The following is a 22,431-nucleotide window of genomic DNA, read 5'->3' as shown; positions in this document are numbered from 1 at the left end:
TTTGGTACAGAGGGCAAGACGTGGACAGAACGTTCTGGGAAGCGATGCTTAATAAACGGAGGACACGGGTTCCAGCTCACACAGCTCTCCCTGCTTACCCGCCCCCCCCTTTTGCAGGGTTACCACGAATACATCGACAAGAACCTGCCCCCCGAAAGCCCCTGCCTGTATGGCCTGCACCCCAATGCAGAGACTGGCTTCCTGACGGCCACCTCGGAGATGCTGTTCCGCACTGTCCTGGAAATGCAGCCCAAAGAAACCGGGTCGGGAGCCGGTGGCGCCGGGGTATCTCGCGAGGAGAAGGTAGGAGCCTGACTACCCATCCAGCAACAGAGGAAGGGCAGGGCCTGGGACATGGGGGCACAACGACCGGCAGCAGCCCCTGGGAACTTGTTAGCAACTTCATCGGAGCCCACTCCAGACCCCGGGATCAGGAACTCAGGGGTAGGGGAGCCTGCAAGCGGGCTGCTGCAGCCCAGACGGAGCACCAAGTGCTGAGCTAGAGAGAGGCGGGGCGTCTCCGCGTACTCGCCCGAGCAGCCTCCCTCCCTGCAGCTCCTCACTTCCCTGGCTGGGCTCCCGAGAGGGCCTGCCCTTCAACCCTGCCCCGCGAACACAAGGGCAGCAGCTGAAGTCCTGGGAGGGCAGTGCATGTGGCTCAGGCAGGGCAGTCTAGACGCTTAAACCAGTCCCTCCAGATGTGCTTAGGTGAGCACGGGGGACAGATCCTATGAACACTCACCGCAACAGCACGGCGCAGACAACGTAAGAGCATGTAATAAACCCCCAGCTGCCAGGGTTACCTCTGCGTCTAAGAGGCGTCGGCACCTTGGCACTTCTTAAAATATTCCCGACAAGCTCTGCTAAAAATTAGCTAAGTACTGGGCTTCCCAGGTAAGTAGACCAGATTCTTGATTGGAAGACTCTCAGTGCTCTGAGGCCCCTTGACATTTTCTTTGTGTAATGACTGAAACCAGAGATCAGTAGATGCTCTGGTGGCCGTGGTGCTCGTGACCACCATGTGGGCCACCCCTTGAGAGGGTGTGCCCCGCACGGTCCCTGCAGACAGCCCACACCAAGGGCAAGGTGATCTGATGGGGGAGGGAAGCAGTGCATCCAGGGATGTCTGAAGGCACCAGGCTAGGGCAGCCTAATGCTCCCGTGGCCAGAGCCATACGGCCGTGACAACGAAGCCAGAACACTAAAGCCGGATGGCCAAGATTACCTTCCCCTGATCAGACGCGGGGCTGCACCTCCGTGATCCCGTTTTTCTGGCAACTCCACCTGCCTTGCTCCTGGGCTCAGAGTTGAACGTCGGGGCAGCACCCGGGCCCTGGCGCTGGGGGAGGGCTGGGGGTGCAGGCGCAGTGACACGGGCTGGCTGAGGGCTGGCTTCCAGGTGAAGGCCGTGCTGGATGAGATCCTGGAGAAGATCCCGGAGACCTTCAACATGGCCGAGATCATGGCCAAGGCCGCCGAGAAGACCCCCTACGTGGTTGTCGCCTTCCAAGAATGTGAGAGAATGAACATCCTGACCAACGAAATGCGCCGCTCGCTGAAGGAGCTGAACCTGGGGCTGAAGGTAAAAACGTGGGTGGCAGGACCTGGGGTGTGACTAGGGACGCGGGCTGGCCACCGCAGGCTGACTTCCCTTGGCCACAAGACCAACAAGCCCCAGGCCGCTGGGCCTCGGCACCTCGAGTTCCCCGGTCTGGAGGAGTGGGCACCTCAGGGCATCTGCAGATGCATCCAGGTGGCCATGGACGCCATCTGGACTGTTCCCTGGCAGGAAACCCTGGTATGGCCACCACAGGGCATCTGCAGGGGCACTGCACAGATCCACGTCAACTCACGACACGGGGGGGGCGGGGCTCGCCCACCTGAGAGCAGGTGAAACAAGGCATAGGACTGACCGGGTCTGCATCTGTGCCGAGCGCCCCAGCACCCCTGTCTGCGTGTCCCTCAGGGAGAACTGACCATCACGACCGACATGGAAGACCTGTCCACGGCTCTGTTCTATGACACTGTGCCCGACACGTGGGTGGCCCGGGCCTACCCCTCGAGGTTGGGCCTGGCGGCCTGGTACGCCGACCTGCTGCTCCGCATCAGGGTAAGGACAGGCTTCTGGGGAGCCGCTGGCCTGACTCTCAGCAAACCTGCCCCCAGGGCCTGAGGAGTGAGGCGGGGGCGGGGGGGGGGGAACATGCATCCCCGTCAGAGGCCTGGAGGCCCCTGCTGGCCTGGCCTTGGTCAGAGCACAGCCGGAAGGGCCTGGGCCACACCACGAGCACGCAGGCCCGACAACGCAGGAACTTCCTCCCCGAAGGAAGCAAAGGGCCAGCGCGAAGCAAGAGCAGCTTCTGCGGCCACAGATGCAGAGGGCCTCCCAGCAGAGCCCAGAGGCTCCAGGGACACCTGTCACGGGAGCCACCTCCTGGGGGAGAAAGAGAGCAGCAGCCTCTTTCAGACCCAAATCCTCTCAATCGTGAGCCCCCCTCCTGGACCCTGCTCTCCCCGTCCAGACCGTGAACGGGCGTCTCGGGCAGGCGGCCGTCCTCTGCGCAGAGGCGGGGAGGCTCTAGCACGGCCCCACGCCCATCTCCTCCAGGAGCTCGAGGCCTGGACGATGGACTTCACACTGCCTACCACCGTGTGGCTGGCCGGCTTCTTCAACCCGCAGTCCTTCCTCACGGCCATCATGCAGTCCATGGCCAGGAAGAACGAGTGGCCACTGGACAAGATGTGTCTGTCTGTGGAGGTGACCAAGAAGAACCGGGAGGACATGACCGCGCCCCCCCGGGAGGGCTCCTACGTGTACGGGCTCTTCATGGAAGGTAACAGGCACTGGCAGGGGAAGCACCAGGGGCACGTGGGCTCACAGTGGCCTGAGGAGCCCAACCACACACCGGCATCCGCTTGGCTCTGCTGCGGTGCAGGCTCGTCCGCAGACCTGAGCCCCCATTTTGAGGCCATGAGGAGCTCAGCCCTGGAGCCCAGGACAGGCATACGTTCTGGGGGTGAGGGTCCAGGAGCCCACCTCTGTCAGGGCTACTGTCCAACCACCGCACCCCCACAAGGCACAGGTTCAAGGGCAGGGAGGCCCGGCCGGCCCCCTCCCCTGAGCCGAGCCCAGTGCGAGGCCATCACATGGCCAGGTCCCAGCAGCGGCGGGGGGCGGGGGGGCAAGGCTGGCACTCATTCAGTTCCGCCCACGTCACCCCTGTCCCGCACCAGGCAAGGTCAGACAGGACCAGCCGGCAGACCCACTCTGAGTTGAGTGCCAGCGACTCCCCCACCCTCCTTAGCGACTGATGTCACCCCTTTACCCCCCCGTGCCCACATCACCAAAGACAAGCAGAGCAGCAACCATTCTCCGTGTTTATTTTGGAATTACAGACAGGAAATGTAAGCATCGTTAAATAGGGTGAGTAGAAGTAAGTCTGGTTCAAGGCAGGACAGTTGTGTGTGCATATACATATTTGTACTGTGCAGGTGCACGCAGGACAGTCGCTACAGAGGGAGGGAAGCAGGGAGTTTAGTCTGTCACTTTCAGCTGGAGTTATGATTTCCTGCCATTGAAACGAAGAAGGCTGGCACATGAGGCTCTGAAACCACCACGCACGTAGACAATGGAGCCCGCGCTTTAGGGCCGATCTGTCCCTCAGAGGTGCACAGCGAGACATACAGGCAGTCACGCCGTGCACACGACCCCCACCCCGTCCTCTGCCTACAGCCCCCCCTGCAGCAATTCCTGTGCAGTCCAGGCCCTGGCACCTGGCCTATCTCTACAGGGGTGCGGGTGCAAGCCAGGCCCCTCCCCTCCCCCACTGCCAGCACGACAGACGGGAACCGGGAACCAGTCACCTCACCCTGGGCCACCCTGACCCTTGGCTGTGCTGTCCCTGCAGGAGCTCGCTGGGACACCCAGATGGGAGTCATCGCCGACGCGCGGCTGAAAGAGCTGACGCCGGCCATGCCCGTCATCTTCATCAAGGCCATCCCTGTGGACCGCATGGAGACCAAGAACATCTATGAGTGTCCCGTGTACAAAACACGCATCCGCGGCCCCACCTACGTCTGGACCTTTAACCTGAAGACCAAAGAGAAGGCAGCAAAGTGGATCCTGGCAGCCGTGGCGCTGCTCCTACAGGCCTAGCTGGAGCCCCGGGTCCCGCCGTGAGGCCCACGCGGCCCGGCGCCAGGTCCTGACCGCAACGTCAAATTTACAGTTAGGAACTCAGCCTTGCAACTGTCCCTTATTTTCACAGGAACTGATGATTGCTTTTTTGTTCTCCTAAATAATCGAGGCACTTTATAACCATGCACATCGAGACTAGCCAGAGGGTGGAGGGCAGCCTGGGAGAGGGGGTGTGGATGGGATTAAAACAATGAAGCCACTTAGCCAGGTTTGTCTGATTGATTCACTTGAGCCAGCCTTCAGCCTGATGGCCACCAGGGGCCTGGCACAGGCTTAGGGGTGAGGCCCCAATTCCCGGCAGCCAGGGGAGCATCCCAGGAACCAAACCCCCAAATCCTGACTTCCCACAGGGTCAGCTGGGTTTATCGTTCTTTTCCCACCGGTGGCATGTAGGGTTAGAGCTGGAGGCAGCCACACCCTTGCCTGATGCTACCTGCAAACACCCACCACTAAGGGCCAGGGTGTTCCATTCCCGTACAGACAGGAGCGGCCACTGCCACAGGCACTGTCCCCTAAAGCACTATTCCTTCTCTCAAGCAAGAAAACCTCCCTCGATTATGGGTAATGCCGCCTCCCTGCCCCAGAATTCCGAAAAGCAAACTATTCCACCGAGGGGCCATTTCCATACAGCTCAAGTGCTTCCCTGTCAACTTCCCACTTTCTGAAATTGCTGGGAACGGGAGGGACCACTTTAAACACATGTCTGTGTCCTGGGAGGTCACAATAAATGGTCGTCCCCTCTTAGTTCTGGGCAGCATCTTCGTTGTCTTTTGTCTCCCTCCCCTCTCCCCACCGTCAGTTCTCACTTCCTGCCAGCAGACAAAGTAGACTTTAAAACAATGTCTACAACAGTAGACAAAGAAGGGCATTATATAATGATAAAGGGATCAATACAAGAAGACAATATAATGCTCATTAAACGTATATGCACCTAATATAGAAGCACCTAAACGTATAAGGCAAATAATATTAACAGATGTAAAGGGAGAAACTGACAATAACACAACTAATGGCAGGGGACTTTAACACCCCTTTAGATCAATGGACAGATCATCCAGAAAATCAGTGAGGAATCAGCAGTCTCAAGTGACACGTGAGGTCAGCTGGACTTAATAGATAACTAGAGCACATTCCATCCAAAAGCAGAATACACATTCTTTTCAGCGGTCAGGATGGATCATGTGCTAGGCCACAAAACAAGACTTGACGGATTTAAGAGTACAGAAATTGTATCAAGCATTTTTCCCAACCACAACAGTATAAAACTAGAAAGCAATTCTAGGAAGAAAAATGGGAAAAATACAAACACACGGAGACTAAACAACATGCTACCAAAATCAGAAAATACTTCGAGACAAACAAAAATAAAAATACAACTTTCCAACATCTATGGGATGCAGCAAAACCAGTTCTAAGAGGGAAGTTCATAGCAATACAGGCCTACCTCAAAACAAGAAAAATCTCAAAACAACCTAACCCACCATCTAGGAATTAATTAGAATTAGAAAATGAAGAACAAACAAAGCCCAAGTCAGCAGAAGAGGGACAACTGCTCAGCAGCCAAGACACCCCGACTTCCAAAAAGGTGAGCGTGTCCGCAGGCACTGCGCCCCAGGGCCGCACGCTGCAGCACCGCAGCGGGCACAGGCGACAGGCGCACGCGCGCACACACGCGCGCGCGCCAGCAGGGAAGGGACCAGAGGTGGCCCGCCTCATCCGGCCTCATTCTGTGAGCTCCTGCTCCAAGGGGAGCAGGTGGCTACCGCGGTGCTGGTCCCAGGGCTGCCCTGGGCCAGGCCCCCATCTGACGGACCCAGGTAATGGGTGCAGACAAAATGAGACGACGATGAACTGGGAAACCAGGGGTACAGGAAGGCAGCTAGCAGGGCCCACAGCCTCCAGCGGGGGCCCACAGGCTGGCACCTCGGTGTTTTCTAGCTTCAAAGCAGAGTAAAGCAAGCACCACGCCGCCGTCGCACGCACACACCTGGCCTCCTCCTAAGTTCAACTTGATGCTGAAGTAGTTCTGTGAAAACTTTTTTCCAAGTATTCACCCAATCCTTGGGTGAAGAAGAGGTCCTAGAAGCCCTAACTCCGAGGCCAATAATTTACAACAATCCTGGGGCCTGGTGGGGCTAAGAGGGAGAAGGAAAAATGCCCCTCAAATCCTCCCTCCCTGGGGCCTAGAGAATCCACCCCTTTGGAAGGCAGGAGTCCTGCCCCCAGAACCTGGCCACCGGGCAACCACCTCTGCCGGCCAGGAGGGGTCACTACAGCCCTTCGTGTCCAGGCTGGAGGGCCAGGAGAGCCACCACCCTGACTGGAGGACATAAAACTGCCAGTGGCCACCAGGCAACTCATTTTAATCCCTGGTAATAACCAAAAAATGGGGAGATTTTCCAGTTTTGCCTTTAGAGCCTGAAATAAAACATTTATTCCACACTCTACACATTGTGGGTAGATGACAAAATTCTCTTCGAACTTTGCGAGAGATGATTCACCTTGCTTGGAGTTGCAATCCAGCCTTGGGGAGACAGAGCCTGGGACAAAAGCTATGCTGCGTCTGAAGGTGCCGTGACGCCCGCAGCAGTCCTGGTGGGTGGAAGGGTAGGGGCCCTGGCTGGAGCGAGCGCCCGGGGGGTGGGGTGGGGGGGCCGCCCAGGACCGTCCCAAAGGCAACCAGCAGAGACAAAGCGAGCAGCTCGCAAAGCGGGCAGCCACAGATTGCTCAAGCCCGGCAGTGGCACAATGCTCGCTCTGGCCCCACAGCATCTGCAGGAATGCAAACGCTGTTTACCGAAAGCCTCTCTCCAAACAGAAACCCAGCGCCCCGGCACAGGCACATTCTTTTGGCTTCCCTCCTCTCACTGTCCCACAGGACAATTTAATAACTGGTTTGGAGGCAAACAGTGTTAACTGATGTGCCACTGCCCCCAGGCAGCGTGGTGTGGCCACTGCTCCACCCAACTCCCCACCACAAAAGCCTGCAGATCTGCCCAGGCCCAGGGGAGGGGCTGACGGGGTGATCCCCGCACCGGCGCCCCACGCACACAGCAAGGTGGCGCGAGCTAGGCCAACCACGGCCTCCCAAGACCCACGGACGAACGCGACCATCGGAGCCGCCAGCCCTTTGGAGGGAGACACGTGAAGCTGCCTCCAGGGCAGGTGGGCAGGGATGGAATCCCGTCTGCTGCCCCCAGCCCCAAGGATGAGCTGCCATGCCCTGGGGCTGCGAGGCCTTCTCTCTGGGCAAGGTTCAAGCACCTGAAGGTCTGGGGACTGGGCAGGGAGGTTCTGAAATCTCCTCCTGGAGACACTGGGGGCGGCGCAGGAGCACACGGGTAGATATCAGAAGAAACACAGGTAAAAGAGTCAAAAGTGGCTGCTAGGGGGAAGGAAGGGCAGCTGCATCTTGTTGGCCTTTCGGTATTATTTTACTCTCTAAATTCGCATGTTATTTGAATGAAATTTAAAGTAATTCAAATGCTGAGAAAAAAATGAAACAAATAAAATTTTTTAAAGTGAGGCTGAAAAGAGAACCATGGTACCAGGCCGCAGGGGACGCGGGCCGCACACAGTGCCAACGCGGACGACGCTCGGCCGCTCAACCCTTCATCCTTGTCCTCCCGCCTCCTCTCTCCCTTCCCCACAGGCCAAAGGCCCAACCATTCCCATCCCCCCAAACCCCTAGCGTGGGCTGGACCAGCAAAGTCCGGCCCAGACCATCCCACCCAGGAGACTGATCCCATCTGGGGCCACACGGCGGGGAGGTCAGGGTCTAAAGGGATCTGAAACACACGGGGGACTCAGGAGAGACCCCACCTCCGACGGCAGCTGCACCCTGGCCGGCCTCCTGGCGTCCGAACAGCCAAGGGGCAGCTCAGGTGAGGCCTCGTCTCGTCCTCCCGTGGGACACGGCCAGAGGCCCGGCCGCCAGGGGAAGGTTCCTGGGCGGGCGGGGCACGTCCTGCTACCAGCTGCCACCACGGCAGCATCTCATCTCCGCAAGCGCACGTCACAGAAACGTCAGGGAGATGAGGCAGCAGCCCCGGGGCCTCTCATGCTGGCAGCTGCAGCGGCCCAGGGCAGCAAGCCAGGACGCTCCCGACCAAGAGCGCTGCCCCTCCGCTCCCACTGCCTTCGGAACGGCGTGCTCAGCGGTGAGGAGGGGGCGCAGAATCTACCTCTGTACCCGGTGGCCACCAGGCCCTCACCCCAGGGCCGCCTCCGGCCCCCGGGGAAGGGAGAGCATTGGTGGGCCCCACAATGCTGACCGCACCACAGCCCCAGGACGTGGCAGAAGGTAAGAGGGCTGCCTCACTTAGCACCAGGCTTCCAAAACCTCCACAACCACCCACGAGCCCAGACACACACCCCTGGACATGTAACCAAGAAAGGATGGAAGGGCCCTGGAGTCCCTGCGAGAGGCCCTGGGGACCCCCGCTGGGGGGAGCCCCCTGTCCCTCTAGTGACCCCCTGGGAAACCGCACTGGGCCGGCCTGGTAGTCAGTACCTGCTGTCCTCAGAAGAAGTTCTTAATCAGCGGAGTCACCATCTTCACCCACAGCTTCACCTGCCGGCTCGGCTGCTCAAAGGTGGCAGAGGACACCGCACCAGACCTCAGGTAGAGCTGCGCCTGCTCCTGGGGAAGAGGGGCGGACAGGGGTTGGGGTCAGCTCCAGCACCGGTGACGCGGCCCGCCGGCCCAGGGGCTCCGTGGGGGCCCCAGCGCAGGTCGCCCCGGTACACATTCCTTAGAAAAGCCAAGAAGCCAGTGTGCTTCAATTTTTAAGACCAAGCAAGACGTGTGTGGGACAGGCAATTTAGAGTTGAAGAAATACAGCTGGTGGAAAAAATATTTAAAAGTTCGCCCTCACTAAATGAGGTAGTGCCAATTAAAATAATGAGATTTTCTTTAAATGAGACACAGTTTTTTCTCCTCTCAAACTAGCAAAAAGTTGTTTTGCATCATCGCCCTCTGCTGACGAAGGCCGAGGGAACAGGCACTCCCGGACGCGCTGGTGGAATGAATGGAAAGGGGGCTCGGATCATCTGTCTGTAGAGCAATTTGGCAACAAGTACCAAAAGCCTTATAAAGCTCCACTTGCAAGAGTTTATCCCGAGAAAACAACTGTGCACTAAGATCCCTGTGTACTGATATTTATCACAGCAACATTTATGACAGAGAAAACCTGGAAACCCCCTAAATGTCCACCAACCAGCTAATTAAATATAATAAACCCATATGACAAATCAGCATTCACCATAAGATAATCATACTCTAGAAAAACATTTACTTAACAATACGGGAATGTGCACAAATATATTAAGTGAAAGACACTGGACATGAGTTAACATACACAATATAATCCTACTTTCGTGAAGAAGAAAAAAACAAGTTACACGTCTCCATACGCACACAGAACAAGACAGACAAGGAGCAATCAAAACGATTTCAGTGACTCTCACTGGATGAAAGGTTTAGCGTCTTGTAACTTTTCTCGATTCTTACAATGAACGATTCTTACATATTTAAAAAACAAGTTAAAAAACACTGATAGAAGCCTCATCTTAAATTGTGTTTAGAATCTTTGAGAGGAAAAACTGCCTCTTTTTAAAACATTACACCCTACAAGTGCTGTGCTTCCTTAACAAGGTATCGAAGCTTTCAAAGGGCAAAAGGCAGCAGTCAGGGGATGTGGTTCTGTTTCCACCACCAGGAGTGGTGACATCCCTCTCCGAACCTTCTGTCCCTTTAATCTATAAAATACTGACTTAACCCACACTACGGTGAGGATCCACCCACGCTGGCTTTGCAAACACCCTGTCCACTGCGGGACCAGGAGCCCCAAGGGGACAGTGGATGCCGCCGCACCATCCCGCTGGGAGCTGGACGCTCTCTTCTCTGGGGGCAGGAACGGAAGCCACGTCCCTGGCAAACTCCTCTGGCCCAGTGAGGACAGGGGATGAAGGACACCGCGCCCTCCAGGACACTACAGAAGTTGCCCCAGCTCTCCGCGGCGCGGGCTGGGGCATCTCGTGCCCGGCCTCACATCTTCCGGCACATTCTTTGCGCTCACTCCCTTGTGAGTGGGTGCTCCCAGGGCCGGGGTCCCTGGCGCTTCAGGTCCGAGCAGACTTTGCCGGCCGCCCGCTGACCATGGCTGGATGGGCCTCATGGAGGAGCCAGCCGGTCTCGGGGGGCTGCTTTGCAGAAGTTTCCACAGACCCGGCTCCAGCTTTATGTTTTCCAATGAATACACAGCCAAGATTTCAATTAAATTACCAGAAACACTTAAGTCTCCTCACAGACTCCACACGGGGATGGAGAAGGAAGTCAGCTGGTCGAGGTTACAATGCTGTTCAAGGGAGTCTTTCTTAGGTCACAAGTGGTAAACCGTGTCCTCTGAACAAAACCAGGAAGCTTTCAGTTTTTATTGTACGTACTAAGTGAAGGGAGGGACTTCGGATTCGGATAAAAATATCTCCCCACTCTGGTGCCCAGTGTGACATGAACAGGGCCCTTCCCTGGGTCCCCAGGAGGACTCCAGAGGCAGCTTCTGAGAGCAGGGACCCAGGCAGCCGGGGTTTCAGGGACTTTCTGGGCTCGGGGAAGGTTGTGTGGCTGGGCAGTCCCAGCATCGGGCATCGTGTGGGCCTCTCCAGAGGGTGGCTGCAGTCCCAGTATATAATAGGTGGAGTTATCCAGAAATGCATTTTTGCATTTCAAAGGCACAGAAATCAACGTGCCTCTAAAGAACGGAAGGACTGCAGTGGCATGAACTGTCACCCTCCCACCATCAAAAGCCGCTGGGATTCAGGTTTGGGAAGAAAAACAAAATATCCCAAATATGTCATTTGGGAACGCAGCTCCTGACCACAAGCGGCCCAGCTTTTCTCAGATCCAGGATGTGGGTTCAGGCCCCTTACTCAGGAAGTGGGGGAGAGCGGCCAGCACCGGGACCCTGGGCAGAGACTTGCTCCCCCAAATCAGCCCAGACCCACAGAGACCTGGTCCTTGCCAGAGGCCACGTTCACACTGACCACTCGCTACCGTCTGAGGAAACCCAGCTCTCAGCAACCGAGGCAAAAGTCCAGGAGACCCCACTGTTCCTCTCAACCCAGCCCGCTCTGAGGCCGGCCGGCCCCTACTGGAACCTCCTCGGTCATTTGCTGGAAGTCTCACCATAGCATCTGTGATCTGCTGAGCAGATCAGATTCTCCCGCTGGCCACCCAGAGCCCGACCGCTGCCACTTCCTCTCAGCCCTGGTCGTGAAGCCCTTCCCAGCACCAAGGCCCCACTCAGTCACTGACAAGATTCCCAGATTGCAGGAGGCAGATCCCGGGGAACAAGGCAGTTACCATTTCCTCGTCCATCAACAAAGGCTCCAACAATTTCGCAACAGTAGTTCCCAAACACAAGAATAAAAGCTTAACTCAGTCTACACGCTTCTGAGGGCTGGCCTACAGCAGTGTTATCTACATTCCCATGACTCAGGAGGGAAGCTGGCACCTTCCCTGGAAAGGCTTTGTTGTCAAGGTCACAAATTTGTGACCCCAAAGGATCATCTAGGTTTCACATACACAGGTGCTGTGCTCGCATTCTCCGAAGTTCATCAGCACTGCTGCAGGTGCTCAAACGCGAAGATTCACACAGAAGCACTAACTTTCAGTTATTCTCGACTTCAAACAGAAAGACCATCACGAAAGGAGGCCGAGACCACTGCCCCTTTGGGAGTCACTGCCACGTTCCTATCCCAGGGAGCAAAGGGCATTCTCCCCTGCCCCGGCTCTCCAACCTGACCGTGGGTCTCCAGCAGCCAGCAGCAGGGGTTCAAGGTGCCGTCCCCCGTGACTCTCCAGCCCCACCTCAGAAGAAAGGGCTGCTCTCCCGTGAGCCGTGCCGGGAAGTCTCTTCCCAGGGGAGCGGGAGGTCCTCGGTGGGCCACATAACACGCCCACCGAGCCAGACAAAGCAAGTTCGGTTCTCTCTCAGGCTCTAGGTCCGCTCTCTCGAGAAAAATGCCTGCCTTCCCCTCTCACAACTGTAAGGAAAGAAATCCTATCACAACTAGGAACGTGACAAAAACAACACAGAAATTCCAAGATACCTTGGAAACAGGGGCCTGCCTTGCCCAACCGCCATCCCCTGACACGGGCAGGAGGCGAGGCAGCCACGACCTTCCACTGCGTCCCGCCCACCACCGGCCCCCACAAACATGCTACAAGGGGCCCCTGCGCCTGGCCAGGCACACCTCTGAGCAGTCCCTCCACCATCTCCTCTGTAGGTCAATCCCCAACCAGATCATTACCAAGTGAAACAATCTGAACTAAAATAAATAGAATTCAAGTTCTCAGCGCAGTAGGATCGTGCATGCTGACTCAAGGGCACAGACAGAAATCTGTGACCGGGACTGTCAGAGCGCTCGCAGCGGCTTAGCTCCCCACGAACCAGCTCTGTCTGCACGGGCGTCTAAGTTCATTCTATGGTTTGGCTCTTTTTTCCGGGTTCTCTGTCTCCACGTGCAGAGACTCTGGCTCCCTGCGTGCCCCTTCTGCCTGGGTGGCAACCCTGCCTCCTGCCTCTCCCTCCCCCGACTCTGAAGCACCTCCTGGGGAGGGTCTTCATCAGAAATGACCGAGGCCGCCTGAAGCTCTTCCCTAATGGACCCAGGTCCCGTGTAACCCTGGCTCCTAACCCCCTCTCATAGTTGATCCGCAGTCTCAGAAGAGGCTGGGAACCAGCGCTATATTCACATGCCAGTGAGAACAGTGTTCTCTTCCCATGCAGGGAAAGAAAATGTCCTCCAGGACGTAAGGAGTTGTGGGGGAGCCCCTGCAGGGCAAAAGCGGGCCCCGGGCTGGAGGCAGAAGGGCCCAGGCTTCGCAGGACAGCCCCGCGGCAGGTGTCCCTCAGGACCGGCCACCAGGACACGCGAGAGGACGCCGGTTCTTTCCTACTCTGCTCAGCCCCCGGCAGGAGACGACGGCAGAGGCAGCCCTCGGGGACCTGGCTCCCAGCTATGCCCCCCCCACCCCCGGGGAGGTCCCACCCACCCCAACCGACCTGGTGAAGCTGCTGCTGCAGGGCCCGGCTCTCCGTCACGATGGCGATCTGGGCCTCCAGGTCCCGGTGAACTGACCTGTACCCAAAATTAGGAGAGCCAATCAACGTGAGGCAGGGCAGGCTGCTCCCTGCCAGGTACAGCCAGAGGCCTGCAGGGAAAAGGAAACGTGCAGACAGGAAGTGAGCACAGCAGCTGCCACAGCCTCTCCAGTCGCGCTCCAACCTAAGAGGAGAGCAGCCCCCCACGGGGTTTGCGTGAACAAGACACCGAGGGGACGGGCTAAGCAGGGGCCACGTCTGCCCAGCCCAGGGTGCTGCCAGGAGGCGCAGGGACCGCAGCGTCTGCAGGGCAGCCCGGCACTAGGGACACTCACTAGGACAGCTCCCCTTTCTGCCACATGGCACGCTGTGGCCTCTTTTCCCGACAAGGCGAGAAGTGGGTTCTTAAAAGGACCATGGTGATGCCAGTGCTCAGGCTCTGTTCTCACCCCCACCCACCCCGCGATGCTACCAGAGCCCATCCCAGAGAGCGCAAGACCTCTAATCCCCACTCTCCGAACTGCCTCAGCCGCGTCCTGGCCACCATCCAGACTCCCCTGTCCTTCCGCAGGCCCGGAGGGAAAGCGGCCCCCAGAGCTCAGGTCACACCTGCTTCTCAGGAAAGAAGCCAGCTGACCCGTGGGCTCAGGAACAGAGATGCTTTCACCCAAGCCAGCAGACGTGGGGCGGTTACGGGCATGACGAAGGACTGGGTTTAAGAGCGGGTTACTTGGCAAAGCAGGCCGTAAGCAGCCTGTGGGGTGGAGGGCATCTGTCCTTCCTCCTAGAACTGGCATGAGGACGGCCCCACCAAAACCCTTGCAAGAGCAGAGGGCAGAGAAGCGAGGGGACTGGTCCAGCCCCCAACTCCTCCCAGAGGAGCGCTCCGTGGGCCCAAGTCAGAGCTCTCGATGTCTGGGCTCCTGTGGGATTTTGTCCCAAATCTCTTAAGGTGGAGCCTGGGTCTGACCGAGCTATTAAGGGTCCCTGCAAGGGGAGGAGCAGCCCAGCACGGGCCCTTTAAGAGGGTTTTGGGGCGGGGGACAGCCGATAGAGCCCCAGCCTGAAAACAGAGCTCAGGTTACTCCACGCTGCATCCACCTGCTGCATCTACCTGAAGACCAGCTGGGCCCTGCCTCCCCAGGGCCACTCGACTCTCCCTCGCTCAGACTGCTGACTGTGAAGCCCATCGGGGCACCAGAAATGAGCCTGCTGGGGGCTCGGGGCTTTAGGCCAGACAGACGAGAGGTCACGAGAGGCCAGCGCACGAGAGAACCTGGGAGGCCCGGTCCGTTTCAGTCCCAACCCAGACAACACTGCTTCTCCCTTTTTTGCTAGAAAATGAGCCAGTTAATACCACAGACAGAGGAAAAAGCAGGGCTCGGTGTGAGCAGCCATGTGGTAGTGGCTCCTGCCTTGCCCGCCACCCTCCCCCAGCCCTGGGAACTCGCCATCTCTGACAGCACCACAGCGACATCTCTGTAATGAAGGTGGTGGATTCTCTCAGAATCCTACATGTCACCTGAAACACGGCAGGCAGGTCCTCTGCTTTGCACCCCATTCCATCCCCTCTGAGTTCCAGGCCCCATCAGGACTACTTCTCCTAAAAAGACTATTCCCCAAACCTAACCTCTCAAGGACATCTGCTGCCCAGACTTCCTTCCTCCTACGGCGAGCCCAGGCTTGCATCTGGCCTCTTCTATCTTTCCCTCCACGCTGTACCAAGAGCGCCCAGGCCAGGACACCCAGTGTGGGAACGTCAGTCCCAGGCTCCTCTGCAGGCCACCCTGCACAGGGCTGGCCTCCTCGCACCCTTCCACCACCACGGGTCTCTCCCCTGCCAACGTGAGACTTTCAAAGGGCACACAGGCACGCAGGAGCAACACAAGCAAATCAACAACATGTAACACACACCACGCTCCTAAAATAGAAGGCCATTTCCTAATTCTCACTCAGAACAGGAGCATTTCCAAGAACGTCTTGGGTAAGAGATGACGACTCTCTGCTGCCTGTTCCTGTAATATGCCTGCCACCCCCCCAACACACACACACGCAGGGGCCACATCAAAGCCACTGGCTTGTCCGTGTGTATCGCTCGATCGACTGTAGCCCGCTCCGCTGGGCCGCTGCATGTAAGCAACCGTGTGGCTCATCTTAGCACGCGGCCAGACCACACGGGTGGGCAGGCTGGCCCTGGCACTCTGCTCCAGATGCCCAGGGAGGTCCGAGTGTCCTCCTCTGCAGTAAAGGCCCTCCATCTGCACTAGGCTCAGCTGCCCCGCCCCAGCCCTCCATAAGCCCAGGGCTGGGTGAGATCTCCACCTGTTGTCACTGTTCCAACTCTTCTTTTATTCAATGTATTTTATTATTTCATATATTTTTTTTTTTTGGCTGCACCACATGGCTTGCAGGATCTTAGCTCCCCAACCAGGGATCAAACCCGTGCCCCCTGCAGTGGAAGCTCAGAGTCCTAACCACTGGACTACCGGGGAATTCCCTGTTCCAACTCTTCTGATGCCAAGATTGGCCCCGTAAAGACATTGGGTCTGCTTGGTGCTACCTGTCCAGCTGGCTTGCCCAAGCCTACTTAGAGAGGGGACAGGTGAGAGCCAGGACTAAGGAGGCCCAACACCCACATGGGTGATGTGGGATTAGGCTGGTGTAAATCACTTGCCACCATGACCCTGTGTCCCTCCAAGGCTCCCAGACCACAGCGTCTGGCAGAGAAGGTGGGAAGGGCCTGGTCTTACACGTACTTATTTGTAAAATCTGCCTAAGGGCTTCCCTGGTGGTGCAGTGGTTGAGAGTCCGCCTGCCGATGCAGGGGACGCGGGTTCGTGCCCCGGTCCGGGAAGATCCCACATACCACGGAGCGGCTGGGCCCGTGAGCCATGGCCACTGAGCCTGCGCGTCCGGAGCCTGTGCTGGGAGAGGCCACAGCAGTGAGAAGCCCGCGTACAGTAAAAAAAAAAAAAAAAAAATCTGCCTAACCGCAGACCGCTCCCTCTCAAGGCAGCCTATGGGTCAGCCATCAGAGGCAGGCAGCCCATCTCAGCCCGGCCCGCAGCTCCCCAGTATGGACCACTGCTTCTCAACCTGTTTTCATTCCTGATCCCTGAAGGAGCTTTTTAGCCCTGCTGAAGACTTTTCCAGCACCCTCCCCAAGAACCAGTCTCTGCTCCGTGAGGCAGCATCAACCCTGTTGGTTGTGTATGACATACACCTATTTCTTCTCTTTTCTCTCTTCCCTGCCACCTCGGCCTCCCTCAGCTTCTTTCCTCTCTGGCCCAGGGTGGACTTCAGGAGAGGGCTTGGATTAAAGAGGCAGCGCTTTTTTACCTACTGACCACTTTGGTGAGGCCTGCAATCACTCAACCAACTTTCCCTGTAGACTCATTTGCACGGTCTTTCTCCATCGAAAAGAAAATAAAGACCATAAATGGCGAGACGGCCACCCTTTGGCGTGCCGTGATGGGGCGGGGGTTAGCGCAGCGCGGGAAGCCAGAGGGGGATGCCACACGGTGCCACCAGCAGCTCCACATGATGCCCACAGCCTCAGAGAGCCCGGGACAGGGGCCCACTACGAACAACAGTCCTTCTAGATTGAAGACCACCAAGTCAGGAGTTTTTAGCTATTGGTCTGTGCCCTGAAGACAACTGGGAAATTCTCACTCGGCCTCCCAAGAGGCCCTTTGGAGCTCCCCTCCCGCCAGACACACAATGCCACTCAGGATGTCAGGGTGAATACACACAAAGGGTGAGACTGCCGGGCAGGGACTCACTGTCGGGAAACACAGCACTTCCCAGCCCAGCCATAAATCTGTTATCAAGCCCCAAGTCCTCATCCCAGGGCCCGACCTTTGGGCCCAACACCTCCAGCATTCCCGGAACCAGTGGATCAGGGAGAGACTCTGCGGCAGCAAGGACGGCACAGGAGGGGAGAAAGTGCCTTTGGGGGTGGGGGGGGAAACACTGAACTTCAGCACCGGGGACAGCAGGTCTCACCACAGAGGGAGCGTGCCATGGGTACAGAGATGACTGGACTTGGAGGCCAACAACTTCCACTGCCTCCCAGCTCTGCAATGAGACATCCTGCCCCACGCCCTGGCCTCCTCTGTAGGGAGAGAGACACCTGCTTCCGCTCTGCTCGCGCCGACGGTCCTTCACAGTCCCAGCATCATGCTGAAGGGTAAACCAGAGAGCCCCAGGCTGCCCGCAGCCCTGGCTCACCCTGGCCTCCAAGCCGCTTCCAACTTCAGTGCCCATCCTCCGCTCTGACCACCCTGGCCCAGGGGGTGTCCTTCAAGCCTAGTGTAGTCTCGGGGCTCCACGCTTCTGTTCCCTCTGCCCGGACCTCTCCTGCCCGGGGGGTCTCTGCTCAGTGTCACCTCCTCAGAGAGGCCCTCCCTGACCCCCATCTAACAGACCGCCATCAACCTGGAGCCCCCTCCTGCTCTGATCTTCTTCAAAGCCCTTTCCACGACCTGACATTGTATTTGGATAGATTCATCCACTTCTTATCTGCTTCCCAGTAACCCACACCTCACGAGGGCAGGGAGTTGGTCTAGTCCCCAGTGATGTATCCCCAATGCCCTGAATGCTGCCTGGCACACAGCAGGCCCTCAATAAATACTTGTTTGAACAAAATAAGTAAAATGCGGATAAAAACACCTCTTCCAGGGCTTCCCTGGTGGCGCAGTGGTTGGGAGTCCGCCTGCCGATGCAGGGGACATGGGTTCGTGCCCTGGTCTGGGAAGATCCCACATGCCGCGGAGCGGCTGGGCCCGTGAGCCATGGCTGCTGAGCCTGCGCGTCCGGAGCCTGTGCTCTGCAACGGGAGAGGCCACAGCAGTGAGAGGCCCGCGTACCGCAAAAAAAAAAAAAAAACATAAAAAACCACCTCTTCCAACAAATGTTTAAGTATATAAAAAGGCCTTGAGGTTCTACAGCAGGAGCACATGAACATTTCAGGTTAGAGACCTTCTTTGAGGATCTCTCCAGGAAAAATTCGAAATTATGCACCCCTCCCTCTCCTCCCCACACAATATTCTGCAATAAATTTCAGAGGGTTCTCAGATCCCTGTAAAAACAAGAGGGGACAGAAGACATCACAGTCCTAACCTCAGATGAATGAATAAGCATCACCTATTCTGAAGCCAGAACAGAACCAAAACACTCCAAGAGGCCCGGAGGCTGGTGCCTGCTCGGTCCAAGGTGAGCGGCACCGCCCCAGGCACAACCCCATCCCCAGGTGAGAACTGCCTCACGTGTGCCCCACAAACAGGGTGGAGCTGCCCTGGTTCTCACTAGAAGTTCACCTTTGGGCGCCATGCCAAGTGGCCTATCGGGAAGGCAGTAAAAATAGTGACAATTCTCACAATCATTAACAGATTCCTCTGTCAGCAGAAGCCAGAAATCTCTTAATCCAGTGGCCCTGCCCCGCCCTCGCCACACACAGCGTGCTGTTAATGCTGGAATATTGCATCCACACGAAATCAAAGTCAACATCTTAACAGCAGGCAGAGCCCACGTCCCCCAGCATGGATGTGTCCCTTGCTCTCACAGCAAGAAATCCCACGATGGTGCATACACCACCTCTCAGCCCCCTCCTCTCCATGGAGCAGAAAGCTAAGAAGATGCGAGAACTAGGTTTGACACACTTCATACTCACTCAGACTCCCCTGAAGTTGCTGCCTCTCCAAGACCTAAAGAGGTTAGTTCATTGGCACAAGGTAGACAGAGCACGCACAACCGCTGACAATGCCATCCTGCTCCTGGTACCCTGTACCCTACTCTCAACCAGGACCAAGTTTAAAAGGGGAACCCCTGGAAGCAACTGAGATGTTGTTCAGTAGGCGAGAGGATAAACCGTGGTCCATCCAAAAAATGATATACATTCAGCCCTAAAAAGAAATGACCTATCAAGCCATGAATAGACGTGGAGGAAACTTCAATGCATGGTAAGTGAAAGAGGCCTGTTTGAAAAGGCTTCAGGCTGTATGATTCCAACTATATAATATTCTGGAAACGGCAAAACTATGGAGACAATAAAAAAAATCTACGATTGCCCAGGGCGGAGGCCAGGGGTGTTGGGGGGAGATAGGCAGAGCACAAGAACACAGAGCGGGGGGGTCCCCTGGTGGTGCAGGGGTTAAGAACCCGCCCGTCAATGCAGGGGACACAGGTTCGAGCCCTGGTCCGGGAAGATCCCACATGCCGCAGAGCAACTAAGCCCGTGCGCCACAACTACTGAGCCTGCGCTCTAGAGCCTGCGTGCCACAACTACTGAGCCCACGGGCCACAACTACTGAAGCCCGCGCGCCTAGAGCCCGTGCTCCACAATGAGAGAAGCCACTGCAACGAGAAGCCCGCACGCAGCAACGAAGAGTAGCCCCCACTTGCCGCAACTAGACAAAGCTCGTGCGCAGCAACAAAGACACAACACAGCCAAAAATAAACAAGTAAAATAAATTTATTTTAAAAAAAAAAAAAGAGCACAGAGGGATTTTAGGGTAGCGCAACTGCTCTATACATTTGTCCAAACCCACAGAACGTACACCACCAAGACGAACGCTGATGCAAACCGTGGACTCAGGGTGACAATCACGCGTCTCTGTGGGTTCATCAATTATAATAAATGTAGTGGGGGGGCTGTGCATGTGTTGGGGGGCAGGGAGAACACGGGAACTCTCTGTACCTTCCTCTCAGTTTTGCTGTGCACCTAACACTGATCTAAAAAAACTAAGTCTTTAAACTCCAGCTGAGCTGGTGGTGCTCCCCATTAGGTCGGAATGCTCCCCCGCTCCCAGAACCCTGTTCCACCTCACCCACCAGGTGAGGAACGAAGGCCGGGCAACAGGAAGCTGACAAACCACCAATCAGAAGCGTTGCCAACTGACGGATGTCGAAGGTGGACCCCTACCCTCCCACACCCCCAAAACCCTCCTGAGGCCAAGCAGATGCTGGTAATAAGACTTCCGGGTTCAGTGTCGCCCTTCACTGAGCCATGGGGAGATCAGCAACAAAACTATAGGTGAGGAGGGCTTCCCTGGTGGCGCAGTGGTTGAGAGTCCGCCTGCCGACGCAGGGGACATGGGTTCGTGCCCCAGTCCGGGAAGATCCCACATGCCGCGGAGCGGCTGGGCCCATGAGCCATGGCCGCTGGGCCTGCGCGTCCGGAGCCCGTGCTCCGCAACGGGAGAGGCCACAACAGTGAGAGGCCCGCGTACCGCAAAAAAAAAAAAAAAAAAAAAAAAACTATAGGTGAGGAGGATGCTTCTCCTCGCCAGGGGTCCCAGCCCTCTGACGCCACACATGGCGTCCCTGCCACGACCCCTGGGACTCTATTCCTCGCCCATGAACCACATGGTCACTTCACAGAAACTCGAACGCATGCATGTCACCATTCCCTCTGAGTACAACCCAAAGCCATCGCCCCAGCTGACACGGAGGTTGAACCTGGTCCCTCCACTTGTGCCAAAGGCAAATTTGGGCCAAGAACCAGGCTTCGAGACTCCCATCCTGGTAACCTGTCCACCACATCATGCTTACCCAGGGTAATAAAACTAACCAGATAAAAACTCCCAATAAAAACTAACCAGATGGGACCACATTGCCAAAGGGGTCTCTAGTACATGCCTTTAAAGAGTGGAAGGTCCCTCTGGTTCTTTGAAGCAGCTCAACTTACTAAAATGGGATATATATTCAAGTCTGCTAGGAAATCGACAGAGTAGCCAGTGAGGCGGCCTCCGCTCAGGCCACTGGGCAGAGCCAGCGCTGCTCCAGCCGAGCACGCACCCCTGCTCCACGTTCCTGGCGACATTCGGTGAGCAGAAAACAACAGAGTACACCCCAGCCCTCGGGGCCTCCCGTCACCAGACTGCACTGCTATCCACTAGCACCCGTGGACTGGCGTGGCCGTTGCCCACGAGAAGGCTGTTTCTCCCCACCTCGCCTGCCAGCGTCCACAGGCCTGGACCGAGCGGAGCTTTCCTGCATCGCCTCGCACGTGGCCACCAGCAGGTTCAACACAGTCAGGGCCCAGAGCCTCGGGGTGCCTGACTCCCAGAGGCATGCAGCGCTGACAGCGCTCTCGGAGGGCAAGGGTCTGGAAGCGGGAACACGGTGTCCCCGTTCCCCCTCATCGCCCAAGGGCTTCTGGGAGCAGGAGCCCGGGGAAGGGAACTGTAGTATAGGCCACTCAGCCATGGGGAAGAATTTTCCGGGGCCCAAACGCAGACACACCGCTTGCACCCAGCATGGCCTCTGCACAGGGCAGGCAATCAGTAGATGGTCCACCACTCCACAGTCCAAATCCAGCGCCACCTGCGCTGCCAGCTCCTTGTCCTAGGTTGCTTTGGGGGAAATGACCATCAAGAGATGACTCAGAAAGGGGGGCTGACGTAAGAGCCCCCACTATCGAGCACAGCCACTAGGCAGGGAAGGGCCTGGCCTCTCATTTCAGCGCTGAGTGATCTGACCTTTGGCTCCTGCTGTTAGGGTGAGGTGTCTTCTGCGCGGAAGCCCCTCTCCACGTGCCCCGTCGTGCTCTCCCTCTCCCCCTCTACTGCACACACCCTGGGATTCCTGGCCTTCCCCACTAAGCCAGCTGCCAGGTGGCAGGGCTCCACCCGCAACAGGGCGTGCGGCAGGAGGGAGCGGCTGGAGCACGCCAGTCCGGGAAAAGGCGAGACACACTGGAAAAGCCGGTTGGGTGTTTCTGTTTCAACGGTAACTGGGGAGTCACTGCACGTTTATCAGCGCAGCTTCACGGAAATAACCCATAGCACACTCAGAACTGATGGGCCAGGCTACGCTGGGGGCCCCAAAGTGACAAGGGACCCCCCGCACCGACCCAGCCACAGGGCAGACGAGGAGCGAGCGCTCTCAACGTGCCTCTGCACGGCTCGCCAGGCACACAGGTCCCCTCAGAGCTCAAAGCTCCTCCCACTATCCAGCTCTCTGTCTCCACTACCCCACCCCAGGCACCACTGTTATTCTCAGAAGTAACAGAGCCAATCCTAAAATACCTTCCACACCCCCGTGGGCTGGCCTGCCTGCCCGGAGACACCTAATCACCGGCCGGGCTTAGCCCATGACACATCCAGGATCGGTACAATGGCAGAG

The 22,431-nt window shown here is 57.1% G+C and overlaps 2 protein-coding genes across 2 annotated transcripts in view; one reads left to right on the top strand and one right to left on the bottom strand.

Annotated features, from left to right (window-relative positions):
- The window catches only part of DNAH17 (dynein axonemal heavy chain 17), a gene marked incomplete at both ends in the record, with an annotated part of 110,072 nt that extends 105,916 nt beyond the window's left edge, over nucleotides 1–4,156 (top strand). Inside the window, 5 exons of the mRNA XM_082679965.1 lie at nucleotides 118–303; nucleotides 1,400–1,582; nucleotides 1,967–2,110; nucleotides 2,609–2,834; nucleotides 3,909–4,156. Coding sequence (XP_082536091.1) covers nucleotides 118–303; nucleotides 1,400–1,582; nucleotides 1,967–2,110; nucleotides 2,609–2,834; nucleotides 3,909–4,156 — 987 coding nt within the window. The remainder of the gene's footprint in view (nucleotides 1–117; nucleotides 304–1,399; nucleotides 1,583–1,966; nucleotides 2,111–2,608; nucleotides 2,835–3,908) is intronic.
- The window catches only part of PGS1 (phosphatidylglycerophosphate synthase 1), a gene marked incomplete at its 5' end in the record, with an annotated part of 39,516 nt that continues 20,194 nt past the window's right edge, over nucleotides 3,110–22,431 (bottom strand). Inside the window, 3 exons of the mRNA XM_082678784.1 lie at nucleotides 3,110–4,001; nucleotides 8,712–8,840; nucleotides 13,267–13,415. Coding sequence (XP_082534910.1) covers nucleotides 8,721–8,840; nucleotides 13,267–13,415 — 269 coding nt within the window. The 3' untranslated portion in view covers nucleotides 3,110–4,001; nucleotides 8,712–8,720. The remainder of the gene's footprint in view (nucleotides 4,002–8,711; nucleotides 8,841–13,266; nucleotides 13,416–22,431) is intronic.

The sequence above is a fragment of the Grampus griseus genome (genome assembly GCF_964374135.1).
Source record: "Grampus griseus genome assembly, chromosome: 20".
NCBI classification, from domain to species: Eukaryota; Metazoa; Chordata; class Mammalia; order Artiodactyla; family Delphinidae; genus Grampus; species Grampus griseus.
Note: the sequence above shows the minus strand (reverse complement) of the source record. Positions and strands in the feature narration are given on the sequence as shown.